Source organism: Mauremys mutica, chromosome 2, assembly GCF_020497125.1.
Source record: "Mauremys mutica isolate MM-2020 ecotype Southern chromosome 2, ASM2049712v1, whole genome shotgun sequence".
NCBI classification, from domain to species: domain Eukaryota; kingdom Metazoa; phylum Chordata; order Testudines; family Geoemydidae; genus Mauremys; species Mauremys mutica.
In genome coordinates, this window is record NC_059073.1 from 147920065 (window position 1) to 147933552 (window position 13488).

The 13488-nt window shown below is 55.0% G+C and overlaps 1 protein-coding gene across 2 annotated transcripts; it reads left to right on the forward strand.

Moving 5' to 3' along the window:
• Positions 1-2232: 2232 nt before the first annotated feature.
• Positions 2233-7435, forward strand: LOC123365076 (interleukin-36 receptor antagonist protein-like). Of its 2 annotated transcripts, XM_045007705.1 has the most exons (5): positions 2233-2395; positions 3280-3418; positions 4365-4487; positions 4972-5096; positions 6914-7435. In XM_045007705.1, exons 1-5 carry the CDS (start codon positions 2267-2269, stop codon positions 7121-7123), a joined length of 726 nt encoding a protein of 241 aa, XP_044863640.1. In that variant the 5' UTR covers positions 2233-2266; the 3' UTR covers positions 7124-7435. The 2 variants fall into 2 exon arrangements, with proteins under 2 accessions (XP_044863640.1, XP_044863641.1); XM_045007706.1 differs by lacking the exon at positions 4365-4487.
• The last annotated feature ends 6053 nt before the right edge of the window (positions 7436-13488 follow it).

Below are 13488 nucleotides of genomic sequence, written 5' to 3' on the forward strand. Positions count from 1 at the left end.
CTGAAGCCTTGCACAACAGTGAACTGGTCAAACCAGAGGTCAAGGAGCTGGCTGTCAATTACAGGCATTGTTATCATCTGATCTGCAGATAGAGACATTTCCCCTCTCACTCTTCTTCTCCACTGCAGTCTCTGGGGCAACACCAGAGATGGTCTCTTCCCTTCTTCTAGCTTTGCTGCTAACATGCTGCTCCTTCGATTGCTTTTCTTCCCAGAGCATGACAAACAACAGTATTTGGGCAACTCCTCCGCCAGGGGAAGATGAAGCAGAAGAGGGTAAATGGAGCACTGGGCGTTATAGAAATACACAGCCTGAGGGGTGTCAGTCAGGTCCATCCAGCTGCGTCAAGAGACTTGTTCCAGCTCTTACCGTAGAAAAGCTCACTGAAGCAGGGTTAAGCCACTTGCTACGGAGCCCCATTGACCTCTTCTGTTGGCTGAATTAACTCACATTTCCTCTCTTTTCTGTTCAGATTCGTTCCTGTCACAAGTTCCTGAGACATCCACTGACTCCAAGTAAGTGATCATGGGCGAGAGATGCTAGGTCAGCTTCTGTGTCAAATATCTAAGGGTTTGTCTCCACCTAGAAATCGACTGGAATGGCTATTCCAGAATAACCCTCCATGCAGATGCTCTTATTCTAGAATATTGATTGCATCTGAAACTACTACCTTATTCTGGCGTAACTTCCCCATGTAGACAAGCCCCCAGTCCCCACTGCCCTGCACCTTGTGTCATCATTTACACATGAGCAGCATGGCAGCAACATGCTACTATCCTGAGCTGGTTGCATTTTGCATCCACTTGCACAAGGGTAAATGATGACTTAAATTCTAAGGGCAGAAAGAAGGCCCTGAGAAATCTGAATGGTGATCTATGTATTCCACTCTTATGGGAAGGTCCTATAGACTGTACCAGGCTGAACCCCATAGGGTCCTCCAGGAATGCAAGGAGGTTCCACAGATTTTATTCTGACAGCTGATAGAATATAACAGAGGATAAGATCTTTTTAATGGGTTGTTTGAAGGTGGGTGATAATGTTCTATTAAATCCTACAGGGAGATTTTAAAAAAAACCAACTATGGAAAGGTTCTGTCTATGGAACTCTGTAGGCCCTTCCGTACGGGCATAGCATGGATATTGCACGGTACTACAAAACAAAGTGCCGTTTTACGAGAGCAGACACTAGTAAAGGTTGCCAAACAGGTTCCCTTGCAATGTCTTGTTTTCTGATGCTTGTAACTTTCTGAATTGCTCCTCCCTGGGGCTGAAATGTTCTGTGCTTGGTCTCTGCTCAGAGATGAATTAATTGGTGAGATTGTGAGCTCGCTGGGGCAGGGACTTTTTGTCCTATGTTTGTACAGTACCTGAGCTCCTAAGCACTGCCACGATGCAATAATAATATTAGTCTAATGTATGAATGAAACAACCGATCATACACAGAGCTTGAGGGAGACACAGGAAGAAGTGATTTGTTATCAACTGAGAAATGGGAGGAGGTGGAGTTGATGAGTTGGGGAAATACAGAAGAGCCTGGCTGCTGAATTCTACAGCCCACGTGCACAATTGTGGGCTCAGTTCATTGGCATCATGAATGTTGTGCCAGTGCAATGTGGGTATAAAATGCGATGGTGCAGGTTGGGCTCAGCTGGGACCAGTGGGCAAAGGGACATTAGTGGAAGGTGCTGTCAATGCCAATGGCCAGTGGGGATGTTAATCGCTGTGTCTGGGCTCCCGGTTCTTCACCACCCCTGGCAGCAGGAGGCAATCACCGGGCCAGGGAAGGGAGCCGCAGGGAGCCACAGACTGGAGGAGGATAGGCTCCTAGGAGCCAACAGTGGAGAACCAGAGCTGAGGTAGTCAGGGCCAGTTTGGGGTTTGCCAAAGCTTGTGGCGGGGTTTAGGAGTTTCTAAACCAGAGGTGGTTCTGATCCAACTGAGTCCCACTGATCTGAACCCTCATAATGGCACTGGGTTTCCTCCATATCTATTAGTGACATCCCAGCAAATGCAACAGATGCTGGAATCCTTGCTCAGGCAAATGTCCCCTGAGATCAAGAGGAGCTTTACCTGAGTAGGGACTTGGTAAAGTCCACCAGGCATTGGCCCTGCTGGTGCATTATGGGAAAATGGAGGACTGTCATGGGAGAGCAGCCAAACTAGTAGAGCTGGGGGCAGTGGGCCTGGAGAGGAGCTGGGAGGGCAGCAGAATGTCTGCGCTCACGATCTCAGACAGTAATTTCCTACCAACGCATAAACTGGGAGCGATGCAGACGCAGCTCCCATGTCTGAGACCCTCGGCTCCCCCAAGGGAGAGAAATCTCACGGCTCCTTGTTCTTTCCCCAGTGACCCTGAGGGCCCCGTCTCCGCAGCAGGATCAGCCTCCACACACATGGTACAGATCTGCGCTCATGTCACCCTGCCCCGTGTATAAATGGCTGAGAGTCCCGGCCGAGCCCAGGGGCAGGGGCAGCCAGATACGCAGAGCGCTGGGCCATAGCGGGTCCCAAAGGGGCACAGCCTCCTGGTGGGGACCCAGCCGGGCCTCCTGGACCCACTCTGGGGCCTGCTCTGCAGGGGCTGTTCCCTGGCTCTCCCCCAGGGGCCTGTCCGGGGCAGAGCAGCGAGGGGTGGGATTGCCAGTGGCCCACTGGGTTAAGGAGGGGTCAGTTACTAACTGACCCTGGTGTCTGTCATTCCCTGGCTCCGGCCTGGCTGGAGAAACCCCCCTTGCCCAGCACATCCTGCCAGCAGCTAACGGGCGCAGTGAGGCCTGGATCCTCCTGCGTAGGGCAGTCTGGGTTGGCCAAGCCCTGTCGGTGCAGCTGGGCTGACAACCTGGCCCCAGCTTGTCAGTCTGGAGCCTTCTCAGAGCGGCAGAGAGGGGTCACCACTCGTAGCCCCCCCCGGCTGCATCCTGGGCCAGGCCATAGTGGGGAAGCATCCCACCCTCGGCAGCATTGCCAGTGGCCGGTCCACGGCCTTCCTCCTGCCGTGGCCATGGGGCGGGCGGCCCCTTTGGCGATTCCATGGGGAGCTGCCCTGGAGCTGGGCCAAGGGAGGTGAGATGAGGAACGAGCCGAGATCGAAGCCAATCAGGTTGCTTGGCAGGTGGGGCTCACTCCCACCCCTGCACACCCCATGCCATGTGCTGCTGGCTGCCAAGATCTGAAGGGGGCAGTGGGCCAAAGATGGTCCCTGCTCTGCCCCCCGCCCCCATCCTGGCTCCCCCCATGGGACCAGCCTGCCTGAGAGTTGGTGTCCATCTGTCCTTCCCAGCCACCGCGCTCCCTCCAGGACACGACAGGCACCGGGCACACGTCCCCAGCATGGCCAGGAGCTGGGAGGACGCCGGGACCCTATTCCCAGCCTGGCAACAGCGACCTGGTGGATCTGTTCAACAAGTTCTTTAAACAGGGTAAGAACCCGCGGGATCCCCACTTTCCGGGGGCTGACTCTCCTCCACCCGGGGCACTGCCCACCCTGCTCTGGCCAGTGCCCCGCCGCAGCCCAGCAGCCCGCTGAGTCCAAGTCTAGCGTTAGATCTCAATGCGCCTGACTCCAGTAAGATCCATCCAGAGGAGCAGAGAGGGGGAGGGGTTCTGGGGGGGCTGCAGGGGGTGTGGAGGAGGCGCTGGGAGGAGCAGGGTGCACAGACAGAGCAGGCACTGGCAGTGCACTGGTAGGGAGGGCAGGGCTGGCTCTGGCTTTTTTGCCGCCCGAAGCAAAAAAAAAGAGGGGGCCACTGGAGCAGCAAAGCAGGGGGAAAAAAAGAAGGCGTGGCTGGAGCAGCAAAGCGGGGGGGGCGGGGCGGGGAGGAGAAACAACGGCGCAGCCGGCAAAGCAAGGAAAAACAAAACAAAACAAAAAACTCTACAGGGCGGCCGGAGCCAGAGGACTCCCTGTGCTGCAGAATGCGCGCCCGGTCTAATGGGGGTGAAGGGGAGGGAGCTGGGGGGAGAGAGAGAAGGGGGGCAGCCAGCGCTTCAGCGGGGCGCTCGCCATGCAGCCGTGACCATCGGGCCGCCTGCCGGGAGAGCTCCGCTCCGTTCCGGTCGGCGGGAAGGGAAGGACGTGGGCTGCCCTGCTGAGTTTGCTGCAGGGCGCTCCCCTCCTCCGCCCCCTACAGGGCGGCCAGAGCAGCGAACAAAAAACAAAACAAAACATAACCAAAAAAAAAAAAAAGCGGCCGTGCCGCCCTAGGATTGGGCGGAAGCCGCACTGTAGAATCTGCCGCCCCAAGCACGAGCTTGCTCAGCTGGTGCCTGGAGCCGGCCCTGGGGGGTGGGGGCAGAGTGCAGATCTCTTTACCCCGAGCACCCTCCTCTCCTGCCCTGTTCTCCCTTTGCCATGCTCCATTTCAGGATTTACCATCATGACCGTGCCAGGGCCCAGCCTCTTCACCCTACGTGACACCAGCCAGAAAGTCGTCCGCTGCCACCACAAACGCCTCGTGGCCTCCCCTCAAACCGCCAACGCCCGTCCAGGTGGGCTGCAGGCCAGCTCCTCCGTGCCGCACCAGCTCCTCTGTGCTGTGCCAGCTCCTCCCGCACTGCGCTGCCTGGCCTTTCCAACAGGCAGGGCAAGACAGGCCCTGACACCCCAGCAAGCACAAACACCTGGCCAGTCCAGGCGTGGGCAGGCAGGGGGTCAGGGACATTGTGGGGCCAAAACAGCCCCTAGGGTCACTTTGCCAGACTCAGGGACCTGAGCCCACCCCATTCCTGCCCCTGCATTGTGGGAGCATCACAGACCAGCCACAATTACCCCGCTTGTGCAAGGGAGTCTCCCCTGGCTGCCACAGCGGGACGGGGGTCCTTGCCCCAGGCAGTCCCAGTGGCCAAGGGCCAGGCCCAGGCCAGGAGATGGGCTGCGCTGCAGGGGAGGGGAGCGATGCTGCACAGGTCCTGACACCCCTGGCCCCCACTCACCCCCCATCCCGCTCCCCTCCTCCGTGCTCTGTGTTCCCAGAGAAGATCAGCGTGGTGCCCAACCAGTTCATGGACCCCAGCCATTTCCCCATCATTATGGGCGTCGACGGAGGGACTCGCTGTCTGTCCTGCGGCACTTCGGCCCAGCCCACCCTCATGCTGGAGGTGAGCACCCATCACTGGGGAGTCAGGCCTAGGGCATTCTAATACCTTCCTAACGTGACCACGTTGCCGCTTCCCCTCCCATTCCCCATCGCCTACTCCCAGCCCCTCTCCAGTCCCCCTACCCCCCACTCCCCCAACCCTCCTGTCCCCCTTTCCCCATTGGCCAGCTCCCGACCCCTCCCATTCCCCATCACCTGACCCCCATTCCCCGGCCCACTCCCTGTCCCCCCTTCTACCTCCCACCCCTCCCACTTCCCAATCTCCTAATCCTGCCCCAGGCACACTGCTAACCCCCCACTCCATAATCTCTCCCCCCCATCTCTCCTGTCCCACTCCCCATCCCCTCCCCAGTCTCCCAGCCCCACCTCCCCATCACCTGTCCCTCTCCCCGCATCTCCCAGCAGAGCTTTTGGACTCAGCAGATCCACTCCCCTTAGGTCCTGTCATCCAATCTGCCAACTTCTGTGACTTCAAGGAGTGGTTAGCCCAGGGGCGGGAGCTGGATTTTCTACTGGCTCCAGCATCATCATCAGAGTCATCACCCAATGCCCAGGGGCCTTTCAGTGAAGGTAGTGGGGTATTATGGGCACAAGCAAGGGCAGGGGGCAACGTGGGGCCTAGGTGCCAGGACAATAGGCATGGTCCAAACACATGCAATTGGGCCTCAGACTCTATTCATGGTGCTAATGCTCGAGCCAGAAACAACCCCCATGTTCCAATTCCCCCTCGCCTTCTAAGTGCCCCCTTTCTGCTGGGCACAATAATGCCAATTATCCTCTTGGGCTCCCTAAGAGTCCAGCCCAAGTTCTCTTGGGTCTGGTAACACCCCATCCCCAGGGCCAGCTTATGATCTCACATAGTGCAACTAGCCATCGAGAGCCCCAAACACTGTCCTTTTATCTCACATGTGGTGCACACACTCCTCAGACCCGGTCCATCAACACACCTCATATCCCAGCTCCCGCATCAGCTGCCACACCGAGGAGTCCTTCGGTTCTCGCCCAGTATTTGATCCAGCCAGCCCTGCCCTTCTGGCTGGAGTCCTTCCCAGGTTCTGCCTGGCTTCCAAGCCTCTGCCTGGGAAAGGTAGCAGACAAGCCCCTTTGGCGGTGTCCCAGCCCTCTGGCCTTCTCAGCCTCCTGGCCCTGGCTTGGCAGGTCAGCCGGCTAGCCCATCAACTGCCCTATGCCTTTCTCAAGGACTGCTAGGATTATAACAGGGTTTAAAAGAGAACTAGATACATTCATGGAGGTTAAGTCCATTAATGGCTATTAGCCAGGATGGGTAAGGAATGGTGTCCCTAGCCTCTGTTTGTCAGAGGGTGGAGATGGATGGCAGGAGAGAGATCATTTGATCATTACCTGTTAGGTTCACTCCCTCTGGGGCACCTGGCATTAGCCACTGTCGGTAGACAGATACTGGGCTAAATGGACCTTTGGTCTGACCCAGTACGGCCGTTCTTATGTTCTTATGCCCGCCCCGTCACAGCCATCTTCCTCTCACTTATTAGCCACAGATGCTGCCCCATCCTTTCAGTCAGGTGAACTGGGACCCATGTCACTAACAGGGGCTGAGCTCCTGGGTTTGATTTCTGTCACTGACAGTGGTGGGGGGACGGCAGGAGGAGGTCAGGAAAAGAGCCTGTTGCTTTGGGATTTGGTATGCCTGCCTGAGAGTCACAGGTCAGAGCCAAGCCATGTGTTAGCAACTCATTTTCCTACTGAAGTCAATAGGGCAGATGGCAGATCCCCTCCTCCCAACCCCTAAGCTGCATCTCCATTTCTAACTGGCCTCTCTCGTGCCCCACACCCCTCCAGGACAAGAAAATCATGGACTTGTACAAGAACAGCCGGGAAGCCAAGCGTTTCACCTTTACCTGCTCTACCACCGGCAGCACGCACCGCTTCGAGTCGGTCGCCTTCCCGGGATGGTACCTGAGCACGTCCCCCAGAAACGACCAGCCCCTCCGGGTGACCAACCGCCTCGGCGAGGCTGAAATCACCAACTTCTACTTTAAGAAAGTTTAAAGTCACAGAGGCCAGGGTCCTGTCCCCAGGCTGCCCGCCCCCTCCACAGTGCAGCGTGGGGGAGTTTTCCCATTGACACTTGTGCACCCGAAATATGCCTGCGATTCCGGAGCATGTGGCGATCGGATGACCCTGGCTAGATCCAGCTCTTACCTGCATCCATGCCGAGCCCCAGGGTGCTCGGCTAAGGGCAAGGTTGCTTTCAGAATCACCCCGTGGCTCCAGTATTACTCGGAGACAGTTTGCCTATGGTATCGCATGGTCTTCAAAGAGAAACTGAAGAACTACAATTCATTTGAAAACTTAACACCATCAATTTGGGCTTGAATAGGGAGTGGGAGTGGCTGGCTCACAACAAAAGCAATTTTTCGTCTCTTGGTATTGACACCTCCTCATCAATCATTGGGAATGGACCACATCCACCCTGACCAAATTGGCCTTCAACATTGGTTCTCCACTTGTAACTCCCTTCTCTTCGTGTGCCAATATACATTTAAGCCTGTATCTGTAATTTTCACTCCATGCATCTGAAAAAGTGGGTTTTTTACCCATGAAAGCTTATGCTCAAATAAATCGGTTAGTCTTTAAGGTGCCACCAGACTCCTCATTGTTTTTGTGGATACAGACTAACACGGCTACCCCCTCTGATACTTGGGGCTTATAGTGAATCACAAATTGAATGTGAATCAACAGTATGATGCAGTTGCACAAAAGGTTAATATCATTCTGAGGCGTTGTTAGGCCGTTCACTCACCACTGGTGGCGCCTCCTCTTGGCCATCCTGGGAATTAGCCCTTCTAGGTGCTGAGCCCCCCTCTGGCAGTGGCCCTCGCATCATCTCTCCCTGTGGCCCCTCTTGCTCCAGGAACTGTAGCCTCCTCTTAGAGACTCAGCTCTCCGCCAATCACTACATTGTTTCCCCTTCCAAGGGTTGACCAAGGTCCTTCTGCACAAACTATCAGGCAGTCTTCTCCAGCGCTGTCCTACTGGTGCCACTTCTCCAGTGGCTGGGAGGGGAACCCAGGCCTGCCCACTATTCCAGGTTCCAGTCCAGGGACCCTCAGCCCAGCAATTCTGGGCTTCCTCTCCCAGCCCTCCCTGCACATTCCCTGGACTGCTTCCAGTGATAGGCACCGACTCTGTGGATGCTCCGAGGCTGGAGCACTCACAGGGAAAAAATGGTGGTGCTGAGCACCCACCGGCAGCACCCCTATCAGCTCCCTCTTCCTCCCCCAAACACCTCCCGCCAGCTGATGGGCGCTGCATCTTCAGGAACTCTGGTCTGTTTCAAAAGCTGCACAAAGGGACTTTTTTCCCAGACCAGAAAATAACTGTTGGGGATGTTGACTTGCCTATAGTTATCCTTGGGGACCCAGCCTACCCCTTAATGCCATGGCTCATGAAGCCATACACAGGCAGCCTGGACAGTAGTCAGGAGCAGTTCAGCTATAGGCTGAGCAAGTGCAGAATGGTGGTAGAATGTGCATTTGGATGTTTGAAAGTGCACTGGCGCAGTTTACTGACTCGGATAGACCTCAGCGAAACCAATATTCCCATTGTTATTACTGCTTGCTGTGCGCTCCACAATATCTGTGAGAGTAAGGGGGAGACGTTTATGGCGGGGTGGGAGGTTGAGGCAAATCGCCTGGCCTCTGATTACACGCAGCCAGACACCAGGGTGGTTAGAAGAGTACAGGAGGGTGCACTGTGCGTCAGAGAAGCTTTGAAAACCAGTTTCATGACTGGCCAGGCTACGTTGTGAAAGTTCTAGTTGTTTCTCCTTGATGAAACCCCTCCCTACTTGGTTCACTCTACTTCCCTGTAAGCTAGCCACCCTCTCATCCCCACTTCCACTTATTGCAGAGGCAATAAAGTCATTGTTGCTTCACATTCATGCATTCTTTATTAATTCATCACACAAATAGGCGGATAACTGCCAAGGTAGCCCGGAAGGGGTGGGGTAGGAGGGAAGCACCGGGTGGGGTGGTGGAGGAGGGAAGGACAAGGCCACACTTCACTTTAAAACTTATTGAATGCCAGCCTTCTGTTGCTTGGGCAATCCTCTGGGGTGGAGTGGCTGGGTGGCCGGAGGCCCCCCCACCGCGTTCTTGGGCGTCTGGGTGAGGAGGCTATGGAACTTGGGAAGGAGGGCGGTTGGTTACACAGGGGCTGTAGTGGTGGTCTGTGCTCCTGCTGCCTTTCCTGCAGCTCAACCATACACGTATGAATTTGATGCTCCAGCAGCCTGAGCATTGACTCCTGCCTTCTGTCAGCAAGCTGACGCCACCTATCATCTTCAGCCCGCCACTAACTCTCTTTAGCCCGCCACCTCTCCTTGCGTTCATATTGTGCTTTCCTGCACTCTGACATTGTCTGCCTCCATGCATTCTGCTATGCTCTGTCAGTGTGGGAGGACAGCATGAGCTCAGAGAACATTTCATCCCAAGTGCGTTTTTTTCGCCTTCTAATCTTCGCTAGCCTCTGGGAAGGAGAAACATATGCAGCTGGTGCAGGGAAAAAAAGGGAGAGTGGTAGTTAAAAAGACACATTTTATAGAACAATGGGTACACGCTTTCATGGTAAACCTTGCTGTTAACATTACATAGCACATGTGCTTTCGTTACAAGGTCGCATTTTGCCTCTTATCGAAGGAGGGCCTGCCGGTTTGGTGTGGGAGGTCACTCACGCAGGGCCGGGCAACAGAATTCGGCTTGCAGGCAGCCATGGTAAGCCAGTCTTTTGGCTTCTTTAACCTTCATAACATGTGGGAATGGTTTCAAACAGCAGCGCCCTCATTTCCCATACCAAGCAGCCGTTGGGTTGGCCATTTAAAATGGGTTGGCAATTTAAAAGGTGGGGCTGAGGTTTGCGGGTTAGTGTGCAGCACAAACCCAACTAACTCCCCCCCACACACACACCCTATTCTCTGGGATGATCGCTTCACCCCTCCCCCCACCATATGGCTAACAGTGGGGATGATTTCTGTTCAGCCACAGGCAAACAGCCCAGCAGGAACGGCCACCTCTGAATGTCCCCTTAATAAAATTCTCCTATTTCAACCAGGTGACAATGAATAATATCACTCACCTGAGGATAACATAGTGAAATAAAGAACAGATGTTGTTTGAATGCCAGCAAACACCGGGACCATAAGCTGCCATGCTTTCTTATGCAATGATTCCAGACTACGTGCTACTGGCCTGGCGTGGTAAAGTGTCCTACCATGGAGGATGGAATAAGGCTGCCCTCCCCAGAAACCTTTTGCAAAGGCTTTCAGAGTACCTCCAGGAGAGCTTCATGGAGATGTCCCTGGAGGATTTATGCTCCATCCCCATACACATTAACAGATTTTTCCAGTAGCTTTACTGGCCAAGAATGCATCCCAAGTCTTCAGGGCAAATTAATCATTAAACATGCTTGCTTTTAAACGATGTACAATATTTACAAAGGTACACTCACCAGAGGTCCCTTCTGTGCCTTCAAGGTCTGTGAACCTGCCTTGGGTGGGTTGGGAGGGTATTGGGTCTAGGGTGATAAACAGTTCCTGGCTGTTGGGGAAAACGTTTTCTCCGCTTGCTTCCTGTGCACTATCTTCAACGTCCTCCTCCTCATCATCTTCCTCGTCCCCAAAATCTGCATCCCTGTTGTGTGAGAATCCATTGACGGAGTCCACGCACAGGGCTGGGGTAGTTGTGGGGGCACCCCCTAGAATGGCATGCAGCTTATCATAGACGTGGCATGTCTGGGGCTCTGACCCGGAGTGGCCATTTGCCTCTCTGGTTCTTTGGCAGGCTTGCCTGAGCTCCTTAACTTTCACACGGCACTGCTGCGGGTCCCTGTTATAGCCTCTGTCCTTCATGCCCTTGGAGATTTTTTCAAATATTTGGGCATTTTGTCTTTTGGAACGGAGTTCTAATAGCACGGATCTGTCTCCCCAAACAGCGATCAGATCCCGTACCTCCCATTCAGTCCATGCTGGAGCTCTTTTGTGATTCTGGGACTCCATGGTCACCTCTGCTGATGAGCTCTGCATGGTCACCTGTGCTGATCAGCTCACCACGCTGGCCAAACAGGAAATTAAATTCAAAAGTTCGCAGGCCTTTTCCTGTCTACCTGGCCAGTGTATCTGAGTTGAGAGCGCTGTCCAGAGCAGTCACAATGGAGCACTCTGGGATAGCTCCTGGAGGCCAATACCGTCTAATTGCATTCACACTACTCCAAATTCAATCCAGCAGGGTCGATTTCAGCGCTAATCCCCTTGTCGAGGAGGCATACCGAAATCGATTTTAAGAGCCCTTTAAGTCAACAAAAATGGCTTCGTCGTGTGGACGGGTGCAGGGTTAAATCGATCTAACGCTGCTAAATTCGACCTAAACTCATAGTGTAGACCAGGGCATAGTTAAAGTGAAACCCAGGTTCTAACCTACATGCCTAGCCAGGTAAGCTAGCCCAGATTCAAAACATATATAAACCTGGGTAAGAGGGCTGTATGCAGTGGTGAGCTGGAGCAGGTTCCCACAGGTTCTCAAGAACCGGTTGCTAAAATTAGACCTCCATGGAGAACTGGTTGTTAAAGGGCCGGGGGTGGGCAAAGAACTCCAGTCCACGGGCCGGACCATCCTGTTGCTCCCAGGATTCCCAGCTGGGGAGGCTGAGGCTCCCCCAGCCCTTCCCCCACTTCCCCCCCAGCTGCAGCGTGGCCAGCCGCTGGCACCAGCTGGGCAGCTCAGCTGAGCTCTGGAGTCGTCCTGCTGCCGCTTTTTGAATGGCCCAGCAAGGTGTGTGGGGGGGGCCTGCTGCAAGCTCCAGGGCTGGCCAGAGGGGAGGAGAGGGGGCAAGTTGGGCAATTGGCCCAGGCCCTGCAGGGGCCCCTGGCCCCATGAGGATGCCTCCCCCGGCCCCTCCCCTACTCCGCCCCCTTACATCAGAACTTTTTATAGGGAACCGGTTGTTAAGATTTTGGCAGCTCATCACTGGCTGTATGTGTGGACAGGAGGCATGTTTGGGCTTAACCCTGGGTACAAGTCTGTGTTAACTCTGCAGTGAAGATAAACTGGAAAAAGAGATTCTTATACTGGAATGAGTATCCCCAAGGGAGTTATACCAGTATAACTATAGGAGTTTAAACTCAGACCTTAGCTCAGAGGTAGGCAAACTACGACCTGTGGGCCAATCCAGCCCATGGGACCATCCTGCCCAGCCTCCGAGCTCCTGGCCCAGGAAGCTTGCCCCCGGCCCCTTCCCTGCTTTTCCCCCTCCCCGCAGCCTCAGCTCGCTCCGCCGCCAGCGCAGTGCTCTGGGCAGAGGGGCTGTGAGCTGCTGGGGCAGCGGAGCTGCAGAGCCCAGCCTGACCCGGTCTCTGTGCTGTGCGGTGGCGGCAGCGGCAGTGATGTGGCCTGGCTCCAGCCGGGTGGCGTGGCTGTAGTGCTGCCAGCCACCGGTGCTCCAGGCAGTGCAGTAAGGGGGCAGGGGTGGGGTTGGATAGAGGGCAGGGGAGTTCAGGGTGGTGGTCGGGGCATAGTGGTGGCTGGATTTTCCTCCCCGTGGCAATGACAGTTCCTTAGTGCTCTCAAATCTTTAGGGCCAGAGTACAGTCCAGCACATTAATGGGGGGGGGGAACAGGGGGTTGAATGGGGGCAGGGGTCCCGGGGGGCAGTCAGGAAGGAGGGGGTTTGGATGGGGTGGCAGGGGGCAGTCAGGGGATAGGGAGAAGGGGTGGTGGGATGGGACAAGAGTCCCAGGGGGGCCATCAGGAATGAGAGGAGGGGTTGGATGGGGCTGTGGCGGTGCAGGGGCGGTCAGAGGATAGGGAGCGGGGGTGTGTGGATGGGGAAGGGGTCCTGAGGGGACCATTAGGGAACAGGGGAGGTTGGATGGGGCAGGAGTCCTGGGGGGGGCAGATAGGAGGTGGGGGCTGGGCCACAACCCCCGCCCCTAACCGGCCCTCCATACAATTTACAAAACCTGATGCGGCCCTCAGGCCAAAAAGTTTGCCCACCTCGCCTTAGCTTATACCTAGTATAACTTTCCCATGTAGCTAAGGCCTTAGCACACCAAAGAGACATTTAAGAGGTGACCAGATCATCGTCTACAAGTGCCTACAAAAGGGAAGAGATTTCTGATAGTTTAGGAGTCTTTCATCTACCAGACAAAAGCAGAACAAGATCGCATAGGTAGAAGCTGAAGCCAGACAAATTGAGACTAGAAATAAGGGTCACATTTTTAACAGTGAGGGCAGTTATCCACTGCAATAATTCATCTAGGGACGTGGGGAATTCTCCATCACTTGGATTCTTTACATCAAGACTGGGTGTGACTTTCTAAATTATGCTCTAGCTCAACCACAAGAGATGGGCTGGATGCA

What these genes read in the sequence shown, in the direction of transcription:
- LOC123365076 (XM_045007705.1), top strand. Translation starts at nt 2,267, where the DNA reads ATGCAGACGCAGCTCCCATGTCTGAGACCCTCGGCTCCCCCAAGGGAG. An exon ending in GATCAGCCTCCACACACATG is followed by an intron (nt 2,396 to 3,279) that starts GTACAGATCTGC and finishes TGTCCTTCCCAG; the next exon opens with CCACCGCGCTCCCTCCAGGA. An exon ending in AGCCCACCCTCATGCTGGAG is followed by an intron (nt 5,097 to 6,913) that starts GTGAGCACCCAT and finishes ACACCCCTCCAG; the next exon opens with GACAAGAAAATCATGGACTT.